The following is a 21,381-nucleotide window of genomic DNA, read 5'->3' on the forward strand; positions in this document are numbered from 1 at the left end:
ACACATCTAGCTACTAAACGAAATTTGTCTCTAAATTGATCATATCTAAAGTTTATTGAACTCTACCAAAAGATACACTATCAACATTATCAGAGGGACTCATTCGAGGTCAATGAACGCATTCGATAGTTCTATTTGGAAAGAAACAAAGACTTGTTTTATTTAAGGTTGCAGTTTAACACCATAAAAGCTGCGATTTTCAATTGTAATAAAATATTTCTAAGTATAGATATTCTTAATCATAAAACCAATACAAATAAACATGGCCATGCATCTACACAATGCCTCAACCACCTAATTTCTATGTATGATGAAAGGTTGTCATATATATTCCTACTCTTGTACTCTTTCCAATGATGCATTGAAGCACTGTACTTTGTTATATTTATATTGCAGAAAAGAATAGCATAGATTTTTTAAGACTTAGAAGGCAAATGAGCTAACAGTCCAATTGATGGTAAATGGCCACCATTTCCATGGTTTTCGCAAAGCCAGGGTTCAGCAGCAATCTACCTTAAAATGCATATTTTAATTATTGACGTCATGGCACCGAGACAGGACTGGAGGAAGTTTCAGCATGGGCATGGCCAGAAAGATCTCTGGAAATGCAGATTATTGACATCAGCATTCTGAGTGGAATATATGGATATTGCAGTGAAAAGGAATCGTCTGAAGGTAGAGAAGATATCATGGTACCATCTCGATCTGATCTTCAAAGTATTCTCTGTGGATTAAGCAACAGAGAATGTAGAGAGCCAATATCAATATGGCCAACAGCCCAAACTGTGCGAGGTGAGAGATGCGACTAGCTACAGTGTCGTAATGGTAGAGAAGCGGTGCTCACGCGCAGCACGTAGTCGACGCCGTCGAGCGTGAAGGTGTTGCCACCGATGCCGAAGCTGACGCGCGGCAGGCGCGGCACGAGCGCGCAGTCGAACATGAACTGTCCCAGCGCCAGCGGCGTCGCGCCCAGCGCCGCGTTCAGCGCCGCCACCTCCGCCACCGGCCCGCCGATCAGCGAAGTGCCCGTGTCCGCGATCGCTTCGCACCCCTGTACACACACACACACACACATCAATAAACATATCACACCAACCGCTTGTAGCCAACATCATGCTGAGATTACATTTTAAATAGTCATCATTTAAACTCAATAATGGCAATAACTAATACAAGACTGGGCTGCATATTTTACGATGACTTTTACCCAATAGGGGACGGACCTTTTTGTTCTTTACTATTATCAAATATTTACATAATATAAATTATAACACAGAAAGAATTATTAAAATCCGGTAAGAAATCAATAAGTTATAAGTATTTGAATTTCGGTGGAAGGGTAATTAACAAGAAACAGAAAAGAGATGAAATAGCCACATGTGACGTCATCGGGAATTACGACGCGTGCGAAAGAAAGAGATGAAGCGATATCCCTACTTCGCGCCCACTTCTGCATATTACAATATTTTAAATATGAATTATTCACTCATTTTTTAACCAATTCTTATGCAGTTTTCGCAGGAGTGCTTTTTCGTGTTATTAACCATTACATACAGAATAATGTACAAAATCAAGCATAGGCCGGTCCCCTATTACATTTGCCTTAAGAGGGTAATGTTTTTTCCTTGAGTGCTTTGCAAACTTTTTAAATCTTCTTTAATCGTAAAACCCTGGGCGGTTCGCTCGTTCAGCACCACCTGCTACCACTGGGTAATTTTATTTGCTAGGTTGGTAACAAGGAAGGATTTTTTGTATTAAATTTGTTAATTATTATACTTGATAGAATCCATGTTGTCATAAATAGGTGATGTTAATCCCGTCTCTTTTTATCCATAGCAGTCTATTATTTAATATATACAAAATCTTAAATCTATCATTATTTGTTACTTAGATTTGATAATTCACTCCCGACAGTTCTACAGACCTTAGCGCAGAATTTCTGTCCCTTGACGGAGACAGAGTCCATGTGGAATTGCCAGTAGGTGGGCTTGTCTACATTCACGTAGGTGAAGTTGCCGCGGTAGTGCGCCGGGTCCGACCCGCCCAGGATGATCTCGCCGCCTTGCGTTGCCGAAGGGTCTCTGCAGTTATTATTACCAACTATTAAATCTGCACTTTAAAGTAGGATAAATAGAAGTACGTCGTCTATAGTAGAATAGCAGTCATATTTTGTATAATTTTAAAATGTATGTAGATATAGTAACTTTGACTTTTTGGACGACCCACACCTCGGTCCGGCCCCACACGCTATGAAGGCCGCCTCCAAAAACAGCAGGAGCAAATTATAATATAAAAATCCGCGATAAAATTCGTAAAATTGTTTTATTTAAATGTTTAACATTCGTGTAAACATAAGAAATCATAAGCAAATCTCATGGCCAACTTAACAAAAAAAATATGCTGCTGATCATTCTTTTGTTGCCGTATAAGACAAACAAGTAAAAGGTCCACGCAAAAAATCTGATAATAAGATTAACCTGTTGAGATAGAAGGAAAAGACTGGTTGTACGAGTCCCTGCGCCACCATGTTGTCGAATACGGGCGGCACGCCGTCCACGGAGATGCTGTAAAACAACGCCAATTACAATTTACACAATCATTACACTTCATAATATAAATCGTATCATGAACTGCATAAAGGTTGCAGTATAATATTGATTAAAATTAATGATCTAGTTATGTATGTGTAATATGCAGTTTTACCTGCTGAATGCCATGCCGAGGATGCCGTCGAACTTGGCGGCCACGAACGCCAGCCCCGGCTCCGACATCGCCTCCGCGAACGTCTGCGAGCGCACCGACAGGCCGCCCACCTACACCATCGCCACCCATATGTTACAATTACTTAGAGAACAAAGGATATAACAGTGATCTCCATATAAGGGATGGTTTGAGTTATTTGACTTTAAGCTTTATATTAAAACTGTGGTATTCTAATACAGTATGTATCTCTGAAAATACTATCAAACATATAAAAATATTTCACTAGTAGAAAATTATGAAACCTGAATCTTATAACATGTACTTACATTCTTAGAAATGGGCATTAAAGCGGCTAGAGCCACAGTTAAAACTGTTTTAGGTACATACAAAATAATAGCTAAAAATTCAAAGATAACATGAGGATGAAATTCGACACCTATGCTGATGATACTCACAGTGACATCATCGGTTGAGAGGAAGCCAGAGAGGCTGCCTGAGCCGCACTGTATGGCAAACCGCGTGCGTTGGCGCGGTATGTCTTGGACTTAGTGCTGTCATACTTGTTGTGCACTAAACAAGCAATGTTTGTGAGGTGGCACTTTTTAGAGGGCACCCACAAGTTTGAAGAGCCCGTGTCGAAAACCACCTTGAAAGACTGTGGCGGCGATCCGATCGAGATCGGTCCGTAGTATTGTGCCTACACAAAAAGTTAACATATTGCAATATTCACTACCTCATTTACAAATATAAAAAAATTGTAAAACCAATAACAGGTACAAAAAATACTATATATGTAACAATATGGCCAACTTGAGTAATGTGTAAAGCTGTATATTTATAATAAACAACAGCATGATAAGCAACCGTGGTCACCAACTCCACCAGTCACCTCAACACAGACAGCGATAAACACATGAGGTCGCAGGTTATCATCATTTGTTCAAAACAACTTGCAAAACTGTTGTTTAATGTTTTGTAAATAATTCTAATGCAATAGAATGCCTGTCACATTAATGCTAGCTCAATTTTTTTAATATTAGATTGAGCAAGACATTGAATTCAACTATATTTTAATTATGATTGCATATTATGAATGTTATTCCTCCATTGATATGATGTTATGACTTCCATAACATATCCTTTAAAAAATAAGCCATTTTGGTATTATTTTGAACAAAGCTGAAAGTGGGTTAATTTTGATGCAAAATATTTGGATAATTTTTCATGCTTTGAAATGTTATAGGTACTAATTTGTTTTTCCCCTACATTATTAAAATTATTTGTCTCACATCAAGATAGTTGGAGAGCGGCTCCGGCGCGGGCCCTGAGACGGCGTACTTCACGCGCAGGATGTCCAGCTCAGTCCCCACTTCGTGCATGTGCTTGCGCACCGACTGCATGCGGTACAACGGCACCCTGACATTACATACATTCTTGTCACAAAGCACAAATTGATTATGAGATGCTGATACACTGAGATAGATAAAATCCTCAATAATTAGAAAAGAAATCTAAAACAAATTCTTTTACGCGCTGAAATAACAACAGCGAATTCAGTTCAGGGTAATGTTATGTCGCGTCTTAATGACTAAGCAGGTATGATTAAGCCCGCACAAAAGAAAAGCTTACCTGCTGAAGGCGGTCACACAGGTGACCACCGCAAACAGCATTATTACTAGGAATCGGCCCATTGTTAATGCAAGTCACCTCTGACCGCACCGCCCTGTCGAAAACACACAATGCTTACAAATAAATAATATGTCCTGAAAATGCCGGTACTTAACTATTAAATTATTTGAAGTTGTATACCGTTAAATGTAAATTATATCACTAACACAATAAAAGACGCAGCTATACAACGCAACAGTCACGCAAAAAAAACTGCAGCGCAATATTCAAACTTGACAGTTGTTATTTGACGTAATTGACAATTGACATACGAAATATAAATATAATGAAAAGTCGGGACGGAAGAATGAATGAGCAAGCAGTCATTTCATATTTCATTTTCATTATGGCGATACCTCAAGGTCCATTTAAGATTAAATTACTATTTAATAATTATTTACCCAGATTAAAGGTGAAACAAAATGTATGAAAATGGACCTTGAGGTATCGCCTTATAGAAAAAATACCATTCATCTCCATTTTTCTTATTTATAATAATTGTTTCTAATGCAAATATATGAAGTCTCAGAAGTATAGCCCATACAGCCAAGTTGTTATAAAAAAAAATCTTATAGTTTTACTTTCTTCGACCTTGCTCCTTAGATTTTTGTATAGGCTTACCTAAGGCAAAGTTTGCGGCGGCCACCGTAGAATCGTCTTTATTTCTAATAGGGTTACAATCTACATGATAAAATACAATTAACAAAATCGGTTAACTGGTTTAACAGTAAAAGTTACTTTCATATATCTATACTTCTATACTGTATATTACTCTTTGTCTATACTAAGTAAAATATTATAAAGCTGAAAAGTATGTTTGTTTGAAAGCGCTTCTGTCAGGAATTATTATTTCTTCAATTTTAAATTAGTTTCTTTTAGTAGTCGGTAGCCCATTTATCGAGGAAGGCTATAGGCTATATAACATCACACTATGACCAATAGAAGCGGCGCAGCGAAACAATGAAAATGGAGTACGCATAAACGGAGTAATTTATTTCTTCTGAGAGTTTTAGTTGCGGGAGCTGCGTAAACGGTTAAAGTTTCGCTACAATCATGTATTCTTCAACGGATTCTTCTGAAATTTGCTATGGAGGTAGTTTTAGATTCTTGGAAAGACATAGGCAACTTTCTACCCTAGGAAAATATTTAGCGGGACTACTATCTGGAATACTCTTTCACGCGGGCGAATCCACGATGATTAAAAATATAAAAACGCGTTTTATATTATTATTGAGAATGTCCAGCTATCACTCTCGACAATGATGGATGAATCAGTCATTAATTGATGTTTTATTTTCGGTATATGGGGATGTGGATGTAGGTATGTTTTACATAATTTTATGTGGGTGAGTGCCCACATAAATATAACCAATATTTCGAAATGATTCATTTCATTTTCAAAATTACTTATAAATAATAACCTTTATAACTAAAACTTTTTGGAATTAAATAATAGACAGAATAACGCACATGTTTTAATTATGTCAATTAACAATTATTAAGATTTACCGCCAAACGGGCTTTACATACATTTTCTACAATTTTGTTATTTATTACAATGTCCAGGACAGCTGCCCGAGTCGATAATTTGACACACGAATGTGCAATACGCGCAGCTCATAGCGAGCGCGTACTTGCGCCTATATTACACTACACGCGGCGCCGGCGCATGCGCGGGCCGCCGACAGTGGACACGGCACTTATTTGTTGTACACAATAAGGCACAGATATAAAAAGTTAAACATTCCACAATTTCAACTACATACAAATTTACAACCCACTTATATATCTTATAAGCCTATTTCGTAATTATTTTTATATTTACAAAATTTTAAGTTACAAAATATTCACTTTGATTATTTTTAAAAATTTATCATTCAAACATTATTACTTAATACAATAGTGGGATGTGTAGTGTTGTTTTACGGTTGCAACATTATAACATTTACTTACGAACCAAAGACTAACATAAACAGCAAAGAACTTAGTTGTAGTAGATTGTATGTACATAGTTATCGCAACACACAACTAATGTATGCTATTGTATTTAATTTAATACAATGTGTTTACTAAGTTTATAGAAATAAAACTTACAAAATATATAACTCCTGCCTTACTGATCGGACATGAAAAAATCGAAGGCGGCACCAAATTGTTGATACGACCTCGGCCGGGTGATGTATATTCGAATGGAGAATATGAATGACACACGAGTGAAGCGACGCCTGCGCCCCACACTACATAATACTTTGTGTCATACCATTTGACAGACAAGGACATACATTTTTATTTAAAACACCTAGTATGTGTAACTTCGCGTGAAATATATTATCTATATTATACTTAAAGTATTTATCAAGGAAACAGCTTCCAGGCTTTTTCGGACATAGAGGAGCCTGTGTGCTACTAATAAATTTAATAGTTCAAGTTAAAAGGTATGTTAAATTAACACCGTTAATTAAATATAATGTGTGTTACTGGTAAATTACATTATATATACATATATTTCTTAGATAGTGATATAAAAATTTGTACATCGTAGTATAGTATAAATTTTGATTAACACCAAATGACCTGCAGTTCGCAGCTAGTTCGTACTTTGGTAAAGAGGACGGTACACTTTGTATCCAAAGTTAGTGGTAATTTTATTAGTTTAAACTTACATAAAACATAATAACACGAGTACAGCCGAGGCCGACATGTATAACATGAACATTAACATTTCACCGACACAAACACTCGCGACACTGCCTCGTGACTGCCTTTAGGCTGCAAAGATATCGACGTCTGACAAGATTGGTTCGTACGTACAAAATTCACTAGAGTGCACCACGGAGAATACGGCCAATAGCATGGAATGTGACTATAGATATACTAGCGTGCCGGCCGCCGCCGTCCACCGCCGCGGACACCCGTCTTTTGGGAATTGGCCTTATACACTATGTACAGGACTATCGTTACATCACAAATCCAACTAACATTACTTATGACGACATAAAACATGTCTACATCTTACTTCTATATTTACAAATTATTTACAAATATTATTTTATATTTTGGTAATTTAAATTGATTTAGTAAAAGTTATTTAAAAAAATGATCCAACCCGATTTAAAAAAAATAGCTTCATTAAAAATGGATTTTAGTAAAGAAATATAGTCGCGATAAGTTCGAGCATGTCTGATATGTATTACATTAATAATACTGGTAAATGTCTCACCGTCCCGCTCACGCACTTTACCTATTGTGAAGGCGCGATTTACCTACGCGGTTACATGATGCACTGGAAATATTTACATCATACAGTGGAGAGATCACAGTCCTAATGCTGTCTTATGCCATTAAATGCAATGGCTGAGCCTTCATCCAATTCAGTGAGGCTGGCTGTGATAAAATTACGTTATATAAAATATTTTCAATACACACACTTTGTCCCTGGACAGCCTCTTTTGATACTTGTAAGTGTCCTAACTTAACCGTCTAACAGGCTATAGCACCGTCTCAAGTATACAACCACACCCTCACGCACATACAAACAGTCACGCGTTGATTGCACTCAGTTTGGCTAAACTTTTTCTACATACAACAACAATGATCATGCAGAAAGAAAAAGTAAAAAACATTGGCCACATGAACATACATAATCAGACTAGCGTCGTACAATTCTCATTGCTAGTATTATTTCCACCAGAATTAGTCAATTCAAGTCACATCACATATGATATGAATTTATGTTAGATAATGCTCAGCAAACCCAAGAGTTTAGTCCTTGTGTGTCCATGTTTGGTATTTGCAGTTAACAAGTTTTCCAGCAAAGCTGCTTTTGTGAACACCAACTTTATTGTCACCCGGGCTTGTGAATACACTCATAACTCTCGTGTTATCTATCACGTTTAATATGAGAACGAGTATCACATAGTCAGTAGGAGTGCAGGAGCGACGCGTCTACCGTTGGAAGTGTTCCCGTGCCGTGGCGCAGTACAGCCGCTCGTCCGTGGAGAGCAGGCGCACGGAGAAGGTGCCGGTGGAGAGCGGCGCGCCCGGCAGGATCTCCACGTTGCCCGCGTTGGCCAGGAACAGCGTCGCGAGCAGGATGCGCGACACGTCTGTCTGGTGCTTGACGGTGGCGTCCAGCACGGCGGTGAAGGGCGCGGCGCCGCTCGCGGGACACGCCGCCAGCACGTCGCGCGCCAGCGCCCGCACGTGCAGCGCGCGCGCCGCCCGCGCCCCCCGCGCCGCCCGCACCACCCGCCGCCGCCCACTCGCTCTGTTCATTGTAAAATAGGATGTTTCTGAATTATACTTACACTATGTATATCAGTTCATAGGACTCTAAGAGATGCTCAGAAAGCTTTGTGAAGCCTTTTTTACAGCAATTTGAACCCACTACACCTGATGGTAAGCAGAGTAGGGCAAGATAAAGTATGCCAGTTGTTGCCAATCAACACAGTTGAACCGACTTGTAATGACTTGACTGAAACTGGATATACAACTTATCACAGACAAAGTTACATGGCCCACAATAATTAGTTTTTATTTTTTGTGTGCATTGATCACCATCTAGTCGGATATAAATAACCTACCACCAGCACTCATCTTAATGATAGATATTTAATATGAATTGAGATACATTGTTGCATGTTTAAAAAATGTGCAATGATTAGTACCTAACTGACAACTGTACAACATCATGGGAATGCGGCGTCAGTTTGTAAGACTAACTTAGATTTTATATAATTTATAGCATTTTATTCTAAGATTTGTTAAAATAAATGTGTTGTTGTCATGCAATTTATGATGATTGCTACTAGACTAAACTAAATTAAGCATTAAATAAAATAATAACACATTATTTTTATATGAACTATCCAGATATTGAGTATATATTGTGAATGATGTGTGTACTGACGTTGGCGGAGGTGTTGACGGACAGGTCCTCGACGCGCGAGTGGTCGGAGTCCCCGAGGGAGCTCTGCTCGAAGAACCCGTCGTCGTCGCTGTCGGGCTCGCGCGCCGCCACCGCCGCCGTCGCGCCCTCCGCCGCCGCCAGCGCCGCCTCCGAGCTGCTCCAACCGAGGAACCCTGGCACACCGTTACATAAATTACATACACATCTTTACACAATAAGTAATGCTACACCACATGTATCAACTAATTTTCACTACAAAAAATATACAAATTATAGGTGAGGATAGAATGTCAATCTCCACACGGAAAGATCGTGAACATAAACAATTGCCATACAATCTACAATTTCAATTCAAAGTATTCCAAGGACCCTCTTGGAATAAGTACATAAAGTATGTCATTCTGAGACATTATAAAATATATTATAATGTCTCGTAGTATGCTGAAACGATCGTATCGCAGGCTACAGACAGACCGCACTACATTTCTGAACCGCAATGCGACGCGACTGTCTGCACGAGTGTGAGTCTCTAATCAACACTCACCTCCGATGTCCGCGTCCGAATCATCGAATCCGCGGAAGGCTGCAAAAGATAAAACCGGTCACGTCACGAAGCCAGTTTAAACAAATGCACCACGACTTTATATCAATGCTCCCAACATTCATATACACGTCCCAATCGTGACCTTACACTGAGGTACTAGTTTTGTGCTGTGAGTATTGAGAACCAGATGGTCTTTCCCGCAGCACCTAGCTCAAAACAAATACTTGTGTATCGGTCGAGGAATTGTGATTCGCAGATGGAACTCGCGGGTTCGTTACCGGCTGTAAGCGTTGGATGACTCACCAGTGTTGGGGGGCCGCGGGTGGTGTGCTCGCAGGCGCCTGCGCTCGGCAAGGATGCGGCTCTTGCGCCGCTCCACCACGTCCGAGATCCATTTACTCGATGCTGAACTCTTGCACGCATCGCAGCTGCCGCTTTAACTCTGAAGCAATACTTCGCTTTAGCAATTAAACCAATGGTTCACATGTTGAAACGACTTCCTGCTGGAGATACACTACATCTTTCCACACATTTCCTTTACTTAAAATTATTTATTTAAAACCTCTGTTGTGTTCCAGTTCAAAGTACAACTGTAGCCAGCGTAATAATCACTGGGTTCACTGGGCGTTATGAGACTTACATTTCAAGATGACAAGGCCAGAGCAGTGTAATGCAGTTATTACTGTTTCTGGGTAGTAATGTCACTTACTTTCTACTCATAATGAAGATGGCCATAAAGTGTTGTTATTGATTCACCTTTACTGATTAAAATTTTGATCCTGCCGCCTACAATTTCGTCGATTTTGACGTCGCTTCTTCTCTTCCTTTGTCTCTTGAGCGGCGAGGGCGTGCGGTCCGGCAGCGGCGTGCTGGCGTGCAGCGGCGGCGCATGCGCGTCCGGCGACGGCGAGCGCTCCCGCAGCGGCGACGGCAGCGGCGGCGGGGACGGGGGCGCCGCCGCCTCTATAGCGGCCTGCAGCTCCACCAACGATATCGGGTTCAAAATAGACTCGCTCGATGACCGAGGCCCTTCCAGCTCGTCAACGAGGTAACCATCCTGAATAAATTACACATGAAACATGCATATAATTTTATTTACAACCTTCCTATATGGGTGATACTATTATGAATGGGCTGTGGATAAGTGTGAAAAGTTTTAATGTTATTAGCAACTCTAGTTTTCCAAGTAAGTTCATGAAAATGCATGGAATATGGAAACCTATGAAGTGTTGTGTGGATTAAATACATCCGTTTGTGTAGCCATGAGTCATTTTCCGTTTGGTGTCACTATGGTTTTACTTGTGTTTTCAAGAGAATTATATGGACAATTATAGCCAGTAAAGTACAATTAGCTATATTTTATTCATTACATTAAATTGAATATTAGGTGTAAATGTAAAATGGTAATTAGTGAATATAATTTGGTTTGTCAATAGGTATGAAGGGTCCAACAAGACCAGCACCTGCTGTCCCAGGGAATGCAGTTAATCGGTATTCTCCTGTAACTAACTGGGACAATGATCCATTTGGTGCCCGATGTGTTTGAACCTTGCCACATCAACAAAAGAAGAAGCCTCCTCCGCCCTAGACCTCCACCACCAAAAATTAACTCCAGACAGCCTGACATACCAGTCAAGCCCTCCCATTTTATCAGAAGACCTACAGTGCTAAGTTCTTTATTGTCCCGTGAAAACGAAACAATCAAGCAACCAAAATGTTAATCAGCAACACACAATACCTGAATTTTTTGAATTCTAGAAAGAGTAGAGAGGAGACAGTCGATGATTTCACGGCTCTGGATCCATTTTCACCACAGACTAGTGTCACAAAACCTCCTATATTGAAAAAACCTTCACTTCTGAAGGATCCATTTGACCTGTCTAATATCAGCCAGCCTCATGTTCCTTTGCTAAAAGGCCCCACAATAATCAGAGCAAAACCTGCAGGCCAAAGCCTCCTGATAGTGCTGCAATTTTGAAGAATACTTTTGGTGATAGCTTCCCAGTGACCACAATGACTGTTAACACAACAACACCATAAAGAAGGTCAGCAGTCTTGGAGATAGTTTTGTAAGTAGATTTTTTTTATATTTTCTTATTAATATTACTAGTATTGTGTTTTGAGGTTTTTTCATTATTACTTTTATCACTTGATCACTAGTAAATTGATTTGTGTTATCATTTATATTGAATTTTCAATATTTCCAACAATAGATTATCAAAATTAACAATATTGATTTAGTTTATGGGTAATTTCTACAATCTAGGAATATAAAACTTTGGCATTATCAATAATGTTGGAGCAAATTGTAAATTTAGAAGTGCATGAACTCATGCAAAATGTTCTATTTGGATCTATCAACATTCTATATTTAGGAGATCTTAAGACATATGCATGTGGGAGTAAAATATGGCAATATAAGCAAAACATTGCAAGGTCCAAAACAAGTTTCTAAATAATACCATTATTGTATATCAGATTTAATTCTTATTACATAATTATTTTTTTTATTTGCGCACAGATAAAATTAATATTATTCCATTATTTTTATTACAGTTTACAGAAGGTAATTAAATGTAAAAAACATACTAAGTGAATCAATAAATCCAATTAGAATAGCTTGATGTCAAACAAATATTGAAAAGTTATTTTAGTTGTAAATTACCATTCAATTTATACTGTGAATTAAGGTGTAGCTTTCAATAACATTGACTTGTATGTCTAAATATAGTTAGTTGTGAATTAAGTTTAATTATTCTGTATTTTTAATGTTGTAAAGTCATTAAATAATATCTTACTACTGAAATGAGTCATGTCATGTGTTACTTATCTGCAGCAGATAATGAATGAGGTAGACATTGTTTGTCCAGTTTAAAAAAACAATAAATTTAAGTCTGAATCCATATCACACATCGGATCATTAGTTGTGGTCTTAAAAAAATAAAATTATTCAATATACATTGCAAAATACAATTTATTTTTTCCTCAGGAATCCAAACCATTCAACTGGGATGACGAGTGTTCTCCTGAAAGAGAGTTCGCCGCCCATGCCGACTATACCGCCTCCACCGCCGCCACTTGTGACAGAAGAGGAAGGCATGAGTTGGCTGGTGATGAAGTGGATACGCTGCCCCAATACCAAATGATGATGAGGAACCATACGCGCTCGCGCTCTTCGACTATTTTACTGACCATCCTGATGATTTGTCGTTTACGGTGAGTCGATACAAACATTTTATGGATAAATATTTTATGTATATCTTTAATTGGTTATAAGTTATATTACGAAGACAAAAAATATGGATTTGATTCCTATTTTATTTAAATACTTGAATAGATTGTGTACCTAAACATAACTCAAGAAAAGAAGCAGATTGCAAAGCCTAGTTTTTGCACATTGGCGGTTTTTCCATCTGGGCTGAGACTGACGTCAATCCTACACATAGTAAAGTGTTATATACCTAGTTCGGCTGTGTAACTGTCGTCTACTTAACATTGTGACCAATGAGGAAAATGTTAAGTCTTCGCCGAACATCTTGATCCCGCTACGCAATATTAATTCACGGTCATGACTATAATTTTGCTTACTTTGAAACAAAAACGGCTGTCTTTATTCAAGACATTTGCTTATATATTATTAAAAGGTCATCCAAATTCGTCCGGGAATCATGCTTGAGCAAATTTATATTATTTATGTGGATTGAATGTATAATATTACACCAAATTTCCAATCAAATACAGCCCTCGATAGTTAAGTACCTATCTAAATTATTCCAAATATGTAATATAGAATGTTTGTTCTTTGGTAAATCTTTTGTCTTTACCTGTTCAACATTTTCAAACAATGATTCCACGCAGTTAATTCCGTGCTAAACACTTATATCACACTATTATTCACGGTTATTATCAAATTGTACACGAGTGCTGGTACATGCGCATAATAATATATCTTTTGAAATGTACAACAATATAATTTATCATTGATAATCAAGATGTCTGTACATTTGCAAATTGCAATGTCGTGTAAGCCACATTGAGCAGGGTTAATTGAAAATATTTTTTTTCACTGATTTTATAATATACCTACTCATTTTGCTGGCGTTGATATATTTTATATCCGCCCGAATTACGATTACCATACACAAGGTTTTAAACACGTCAGTGTCCCACGTAAGTGTGTCGCGTTCCGGGATCAGCCTGTGTATCCGGTTCCATCAGGCCGGCAATTTGTCGTCAGTCGACATGCTATTGGAGCCCATTCCACTTACCGTCCGGGACAGGAGAGTCTAGTTGCCGTGGCCGTATATAAAAAAAAATTATTACGAATATATATATGGTCTCGCACAACGTTTTACTGGCAGATAGTTTATGGCTAGAGGTTGACGTAAATTCATTTTTATTTTCGGAAAATGTACCATTCCTGTGGTACACGTATTCCAACAAAGATTTTCACATGAATGGAATGGCAAGTAAAAAACAATCTAAATTATAATAATTAAACTTTGGTGCAACATAATAGGCATAAATTGATCGTTTTATTTGTACCGGGTATGGTTAATTATTATTATTCTGTGACGTCATAAGCCATTGTCAAAATAAATATAATAACATCTGTGGTCTTCGCAATATGAATATAATTACTTTACGTGTTGTTCAACTAACGATTCATATTATAGCGTGCACTTAGTTTTTTAATCGTGTTTCACGATTATTTTGTATACTCAATTAATGGACGCGAACAATACGGTAAATCAAAGTTTTATAATCTTATATAAGCATATACATATAAGCATAAGCAATAATACGGGTCGCCGTCTGAAGGTACTTACCACGAGATGGTGTAATTTTGCTACGAAGCAGTAGTATATACTACACTATTGTATTCTAGTTTGATAGGTATTGTAATCGGTGTAATTGATAGGAAATAGTAGACATCCAGTGGCTTACATTCGACCGTATATTTGTAACATATATTACAAATAAATTTTATTTTTCTACTCATCTTTTCTATATGAATTTTAATTGTGCTACATCTCAAATTCCATGCGCGTAATGTGCTTAAAAAGGTATGCAAATTATTTCTTGACGTTTTAATATATAGATTATTGAAAGGGCTGCTATGCGATAGAAATAAAGTATTCAATCGTGCGCAGTATTTACGCAGAAGTAGTCTCGTATACATAAATCATCAAGTAAATCTGCTGAGGAAACAAGAACAAAGATCACGATCCAAGTAGCGTTGCATAGCGGGTTAAGGCACAAAACTAAATATTCACAACGTTTGCATAATAAAGTAATGCACGGAAAAATATTATTATTTTTGTATCGCATATAACTATTTCAAGTTGTTTAACGTTGCGAAATAAAACATTTGAAACGCAAACAAAACGGCACCAGTGCAAAATATAGAAAATACGTGCTACAAGTGTATAAATGTGTTTGATTATAATTCATGTTTTTATAACGTAATGGTGTAATCTATTGGCGCAATACACCTAGTACGTAACACTTAGATGTTTACTTTAAATTATTGTATTTATTATAGTTCTTATGCTAGTTGTAGTAAAAAATAAATTATTTTATTATAATCTTAGTTTTGATCGGAGCTTCGCCCGCGTGAATGATCTTTCCGGGAAAAGTTCCACTGTGGAATAAGGCCCAGGATATCTACCTACTTGTGTTTCAATTTGCATTCTTTCGGCGGTTTCTGTATTTTCTCTTATAAACAACTAAACATTGTCAAAAACTTTGGCAATATTAGTTAGATGTAAACATTAAAATCATTTTTAGAACATTCATTATCGTTTGTTATTTCTAAGGGTTTCTCTTCGCAGTTAGCGTTTTTATTATAAATATAATATATGGCACGTCAAGATCATTGACAAATATTGATGCTGATGCTCGATTAGCATTGGATTCTAGAATAATCTTTATGACTATTACAATTATTCACGCTTGGAGTATTAAATCGTTGACCTTGGATATTCAAGAAAGCAAGGTTTTTAAGTATAACTACACACAAATCCGAATCTATATTTTAGCGATGTTATTCTGATCATTCGTTTATATATGAGAAAGTAAATGATTATAAAATACAAGTTCTAAAGCAAAAAGCTTTGAACAATTGCGACACGTTGTGAGAAGACATAAAACAAAAAGTCGGAATGCCTGATTCACTAAAACTATTAACATCACTTAAACCACTGCATAATGTCTCACAGACAATTAGTGATAAATTTCCAACCAGGTCAAATGCAGCTCCCGTTAATTTAGTAATTACGTTTAACTTGCATTCGTCCGAGTTACGCTACGTTTATTATAAGGTAAATGAAGAATATAATAATTTATAAGGTGTACATTTAATGGAAAATATGTGTTACGAGATCAAATAGTTTCCGACTGTCGTTGCGGTGTAGTTTTGAGCGATGAGGTGGCAGTGAAATGAAAGATTGCGGGTTTGATACCCAGATTGACGAATGTTTGTGTTTTTTTTTATTTTATTTTAAGTAAATTTTGTTATATGTTATGGATCTGTGTGTTTTAGGCACAATTCACATCATATTTATTTATATTCGTGACACAAGATATCTGTTTTAGGCGAGATGTGTAAATCAAATTACAAGTTTAAAAATATTATAATTAGAGATACGATTATATGCAACCCAAAAGCCCGAAATAGGCATGAAGATGTGCATAAAAACGTCTAAATATGCAATATTTATAAATGAACAGAAACTCAATTATTAGGTTTTTTACTTAGAAGCAGCATACAATTTGCGCCAGCTAAAACAGTTTTAGTTATCTTAATGTAAAATAGTACTTAATATAATATTCCTAATATAACTAAAATATGCACTATCAAATAATTTTAGTCATCATAATTGCAAAAACCGCCGAAAATGACCGAAATATATATCGTATATTCCGGTTTCTAATTACATCAAAGAAAGCCGTCGATTTATTGTAAACTGTTATTAATGAAAGTCGAATAAAACGGTTTTTTTTTTTAAAAGTACCACTAATAATTCGTGACTGTTTTTAGCTTCCGGCAAAAAAAACCTGTTTAGATCTTAGTATTAGTGTGGGTGGCATCGGATATATCCGTATAGGGATGTATTTATCTACATTGATGCTATGAAGTAAGCACCGAAGTGTTAAACACTTTGACATCTATAGGTACTTAATTTATGATTTTGCTTTATATTGTATGTGCACAATCTAGCCGCCAGTAGAGGTGACTCTAACGAAATTAAACGCAAAACAGTTTAGGTAATATTCGCATCACGATTGAGGTCACGATATACGATATCTCGAGCGTAATGCAAGTCCAACTTAGTTTTTGTGGCGTATAATAATGTTCAGCTTTGCTTCCCACTTCCCAGTAATACTGATAGTAGGAAGTGTAGCAACATATGTTTTATGTAAACACACGTACGTATAATCCATCGCGTCAAAGGTGGAATGGCCATCTGGCCGTTGGTGCGGAATTTGTTTGGGGCGTTCTCCGTTTTTCACTGGAACTGTGTTTATATGTTTTGCGAACGTAGGCGGTGTTAACGTGCGCCACATTGGACCTTATCGATACGTTTCGCTTTGAATGGACAATTATCGCTACAGGAACTTGCTATCTCTCGCCACTTCCATAATTTGTGAACGCCGCTCGCGCCGATGCAAAAAATACTATGTCGCTAATTGATATCATTCAGCACTGTCGCAATATTATGATCGTTTTGTTGACCTCTTTCAACCGGTAAACGACTGTGTATAATATGTTATTTTTATTACCTACTAGGTTGTTTTATGTCGTCAATTGTTAGGCGAAATTAATGGAAGTGCGTTGCTACCTCTGCGTAAATTGACTAATATTGTGTTCATGAGAATAAAGCGAAGCTAGGTGCTTTAGCTTATATTGTTAGATTCATGACAATCATTTCTATATAATAAAATAGCAATAAGGAAGAACGCTTACGTGTGACAGTGTAAGCTAAAATTCCTTTAACAATACCCACCGAGCGGCCAATAGAGACTGGGTCATGAGTTTAATTGCAAATCTTGTTACGATAGCGATGCTGATTGCGTGAACTATAATGGGGATCATTACGCTTCATTTCGTAGGCGCCGGCATCGTTAAGTAGAGCCTGCTGGTCGGTGGTGTCTATTTCACATACTATACTTGTTAGTGAAGCGACTAGCGATATGGTGCGGGTTGTCAACCCTTCGGATAGGTGACCAAACTCTATTGCGCTCTGTGAAAATAAAACCAATTGCAATAAAGAAGTCGATAATAATAATCGAGTGACTGAGACAATCGAAGCGCTTATCGTTCAAGAGCGATCTCTTACAAGCTTACATCAGTATTAAAGTCAATGTTTAATTTGAATTCCAGTTATAGTTACCTTCAGTATACAAAATAATCTACTTCGTTAGGTATATAGGTATATTTTTGTTTTCCTCAAATATGTAGACGCATAGGTAGGCACATTTATTAAGTTTTACTTTATTGTCACTGTACTGTATATAATATGTAAAATATCAAAGATAATATTAATATTATCAAGTATTTCCTTACATTTATACTATTTCACAAAGCTTTTATCATTATTAAGTAAATAATACGTTTCTTATATCTGTCATCGATTCCTAATGCCAATGGATTTAGGTTTTATAAACTGTTTGTGATTCAGTACTTACATGTGCGACAAGAATAGGCAAAGAATTCAATAGCAGTATAGCAATAAATTTTAAAATTTAGTAAAATTATATTACTATTGTCTTGTATATTATTTGATATCCAACGCTATTTATTACTGTCAACTCTGATAGCATTAGTAAAAACCCTAGTGTATTATCGATGTTACCTACTTACAAAAATACTATGTGCAATTTCATTACGATATTTAAAAAATATTTTGGCATAAAATTACTAGACGCAAAGCTATTCATAATTTTAGTTTTGGGCCTTACATAGTAGCTTCGTAAACTTTTATACAAACCTTTATTTCTATTTACTTACGGAAATGATAAAACATATTTATCGTAATATGGAGTTGTACACGTTAATAACGCAGCCTTGTATCCCTAGTAAGACAACAGTGAATAAATTATTGACCTGTGTTCATATATAATTATGAAACATTGCTTTACGATCGATGGAGAGGATCCGAATTTCATAAATATTTTTACAATAAAACTTACTTATAACAGAACTATCCGTTTTAAACAATAACCTAAATATGAATATTTTTAGGTTATTGTTTATATACCTATAAGCCTATACTGAATTGTAATAATAATTGCTACAGTTCACATCGATCCATAAATGGTACTTCAGTGCTATCTTTCTGCTGAATTTGTATTTGAAAAAGCAAAAAATATATATATTTGTCTATTAATAAAAAACGCAGTTCGCCGACACTCACGTAGATTAAATTGGTGCCAAAGAAATTCAATATTTCAGCAAACAGTGCAATTTGCTCAGCTGTGAAGGTGGCGATTTCTCCAATGATACTTCAAGGTTTTCTCACTTTAATTCAATTAATAAGTTAAAACAACAAATAAATTATGATTATATTAGCTTTTATTTGTGATCCTATCAGTGTTATTTGTTTTCGCGGACTGAGTGTCCCATCAATCCATAATTAGAAGTCTGTAATAAAAAGAAGTTATACTTCATTAGCCCGTAAATCGCTATAAATGTCTCAACCAAAAAGAACGTCGACCCATTGTTGTGTAAAAAATAGAAACCTGAGGTAGAAACTAACAATATATACAATTTTGAATTATAATAGGAAGGAAACAAGGATATCGTAATATCATGAATATATTTCACTTTATGATAATTATTGGTTCGCAGTTCATTCATATTAAATTATTTGCCAGTATCAGTATAACCCCATTTTCTGCTCTGATGACACGATGCACGTAGCATTCAGTTCACATTATCGCAAACTATTGAACTGGTTTCTTCATAATTGCATTAATCTTCCTCCCCATGCATTCAGCTACGGCTTACCATGTACTTACTTATTCAAGTTTGGTTGGAAATGGTAGAGTACTGGAATAGTAACTACATAATTATTCTGAATATAGAATTCTTTAAACAGTATCTTTTATTGATGACATTGGTTTCACACCACATAAATCTAGGAGTATGCCTGTTATGCGGTTTCCGCTACGTAACTGATGGCCATCAGTTTCATTCCCACTTGTCTTGTAAGATCAGATTGTATAATTTACTACTCAATAAATTATTTAGAAGAAGAATAAAGGGTTGCGGGACACCATTTATCGAGTCTCGGTAATGACAAATGACTAATAGCACGAGATGAAACGAGCAATGCCATTACTTCATTCAGATTTATTATTTAATTGACGAGTGTAATCTATACTTCCATACTATGACATATATAAAGCTGAAGAGTTTGTATGTTTGAGCGTGTTTATCTCAGGAACTGTTGGTTCGAATTAAAAATTTCCTTTAATGTTGTATAGCATATAATGTTGCAAAAACGGGGAAAATTTACTCCTTTTGAGAGCATTTGTTGCGTGCGCTGAGTAAAGAGTTAAAGTTATACTATATAATATCAGTCAAATACTATACGTTGACGTTTCAATAAACGTCGAGCAAGTTGGTACGATTCGACGTTTGCATTTATACCGTTGATGTGAATTAATTTTCCTGTAGACTGTAACGAATATTGAATGTTTACCTCTTTATATATTTCAATCACGTGTCTGTCACCTTTTTTCGTGGGGAAAAAACGCGTTATGGCTACCACCAGTTGGGGGGTGAGTGGAACGGTTATGTTGGTTTCACCGATCTTACGGGACTCGGGACTAGTCACCTGCTATAATTTGTTCTGTTTCGTATATCGTTAGTGAACCGGTTGCATTAAAACAGATTGTAAACTTAGTTTTATAATAATTTTGTTCTGTTGTCTACAGGCCAAAGCCAAGATCAAGTTGATACGACGCGTGGACCACGAATGGTTATATGGCAGCCTGAGGAACGGTCTTCAGGGTTATTCCCGTCGAACTACGTAGAGATTAAGATACCACTTCCAAACGAATCGATGCCAGCGCCGCCTCTGCTGGGCACAGCCGTCGCGCTGTACGACTTCGAGCCCGACCAGCCGGGGACCTTCGCTTCCTCACCGGCGACACGATACTGGTGCGATACAAACTCAACGACGAATGGTACTTCGGCGAGTGCAACGGTGCCAAGGGACAGTTTCCCGTTAACTACGTCAAAATGGGATAGTCAGCATGGTATCCCGACCATGGTTGAGGTATATTTGTGATAAAACTAAAGGAAGACTGACGTCGACCATATCACGATGCCACTATTTTATAAACAGCTTTACATCTAGCTTTTAAATGATGGCAAGAATTAGTCTACTTGCTGGAATTGATATTTTTTGCTACACGATAAGGTGGCGATGTGGAACTCTTCCGAAAAACAGGTGTTTGTAATCTTCCCTAAACAAAGTCTGTCGAGCCATTGATTATGTACAATTATTGAATGATGTGCGTCCATGATTAGGCGCTAATGTTGCCA

At 36.9% G+C, this 21,381-nt stretch overlaps 1 protein-coding gene and 1 pseudogene across 1 annotated transcript; one reads left to right on the forward strand and one right to left on the reverse strand.

Annotated features, from left to right (window-relative positions):
• Nucleotides 1-785: 785 nt before the first annotated feature.
• LOC119192874 lies at nucleotides 786-4,567 on the reverse strand (annotated as a pseudogene).
• Nucleotides 4,568-12,636: 8,069 nt separating this feature from the next.
• On the forward strand, nucleotides 12,637-21,375 carry LOC119192873 (uncharacterized protein B0303.7-like). Its single transcript, XM_037446619.1, is given in 7 exon segments — nucleotides 12,637-12,675; nucleotides 12,814-12,860; nucleotides 12,862-12,949; nucleotides 12,951-13,040; nucleotides 20,769-20,838; nucleotides 20,841-20,954; nucleotides 20,957-21,375. Coding segments are annotated over 7 exon segments (576 nt in total). The 3' UTR covers nucleotides 21,085-21,375.
• Nucleotides 21,376-21,381: the final 6 nt, after the last annotated feature.

The sequence above is a fragment of the Manduca sexta genome, unplaced genomic scaffold, assembly GCF_014839805.1.
Source record: "Manduca sexta isolate Smith_Timp_Sample1 unplaced genomic scaffold, JHU_Msex_v1.0 HiC_scaffold_33, whole genome shotgun sequence".
Taxonomy (NCBI): Eukaryota; Metazoa; Arthropoda; class Insecta; order Lepidoptera; family Sphingidae; genus Manduca; species Manduca sexta.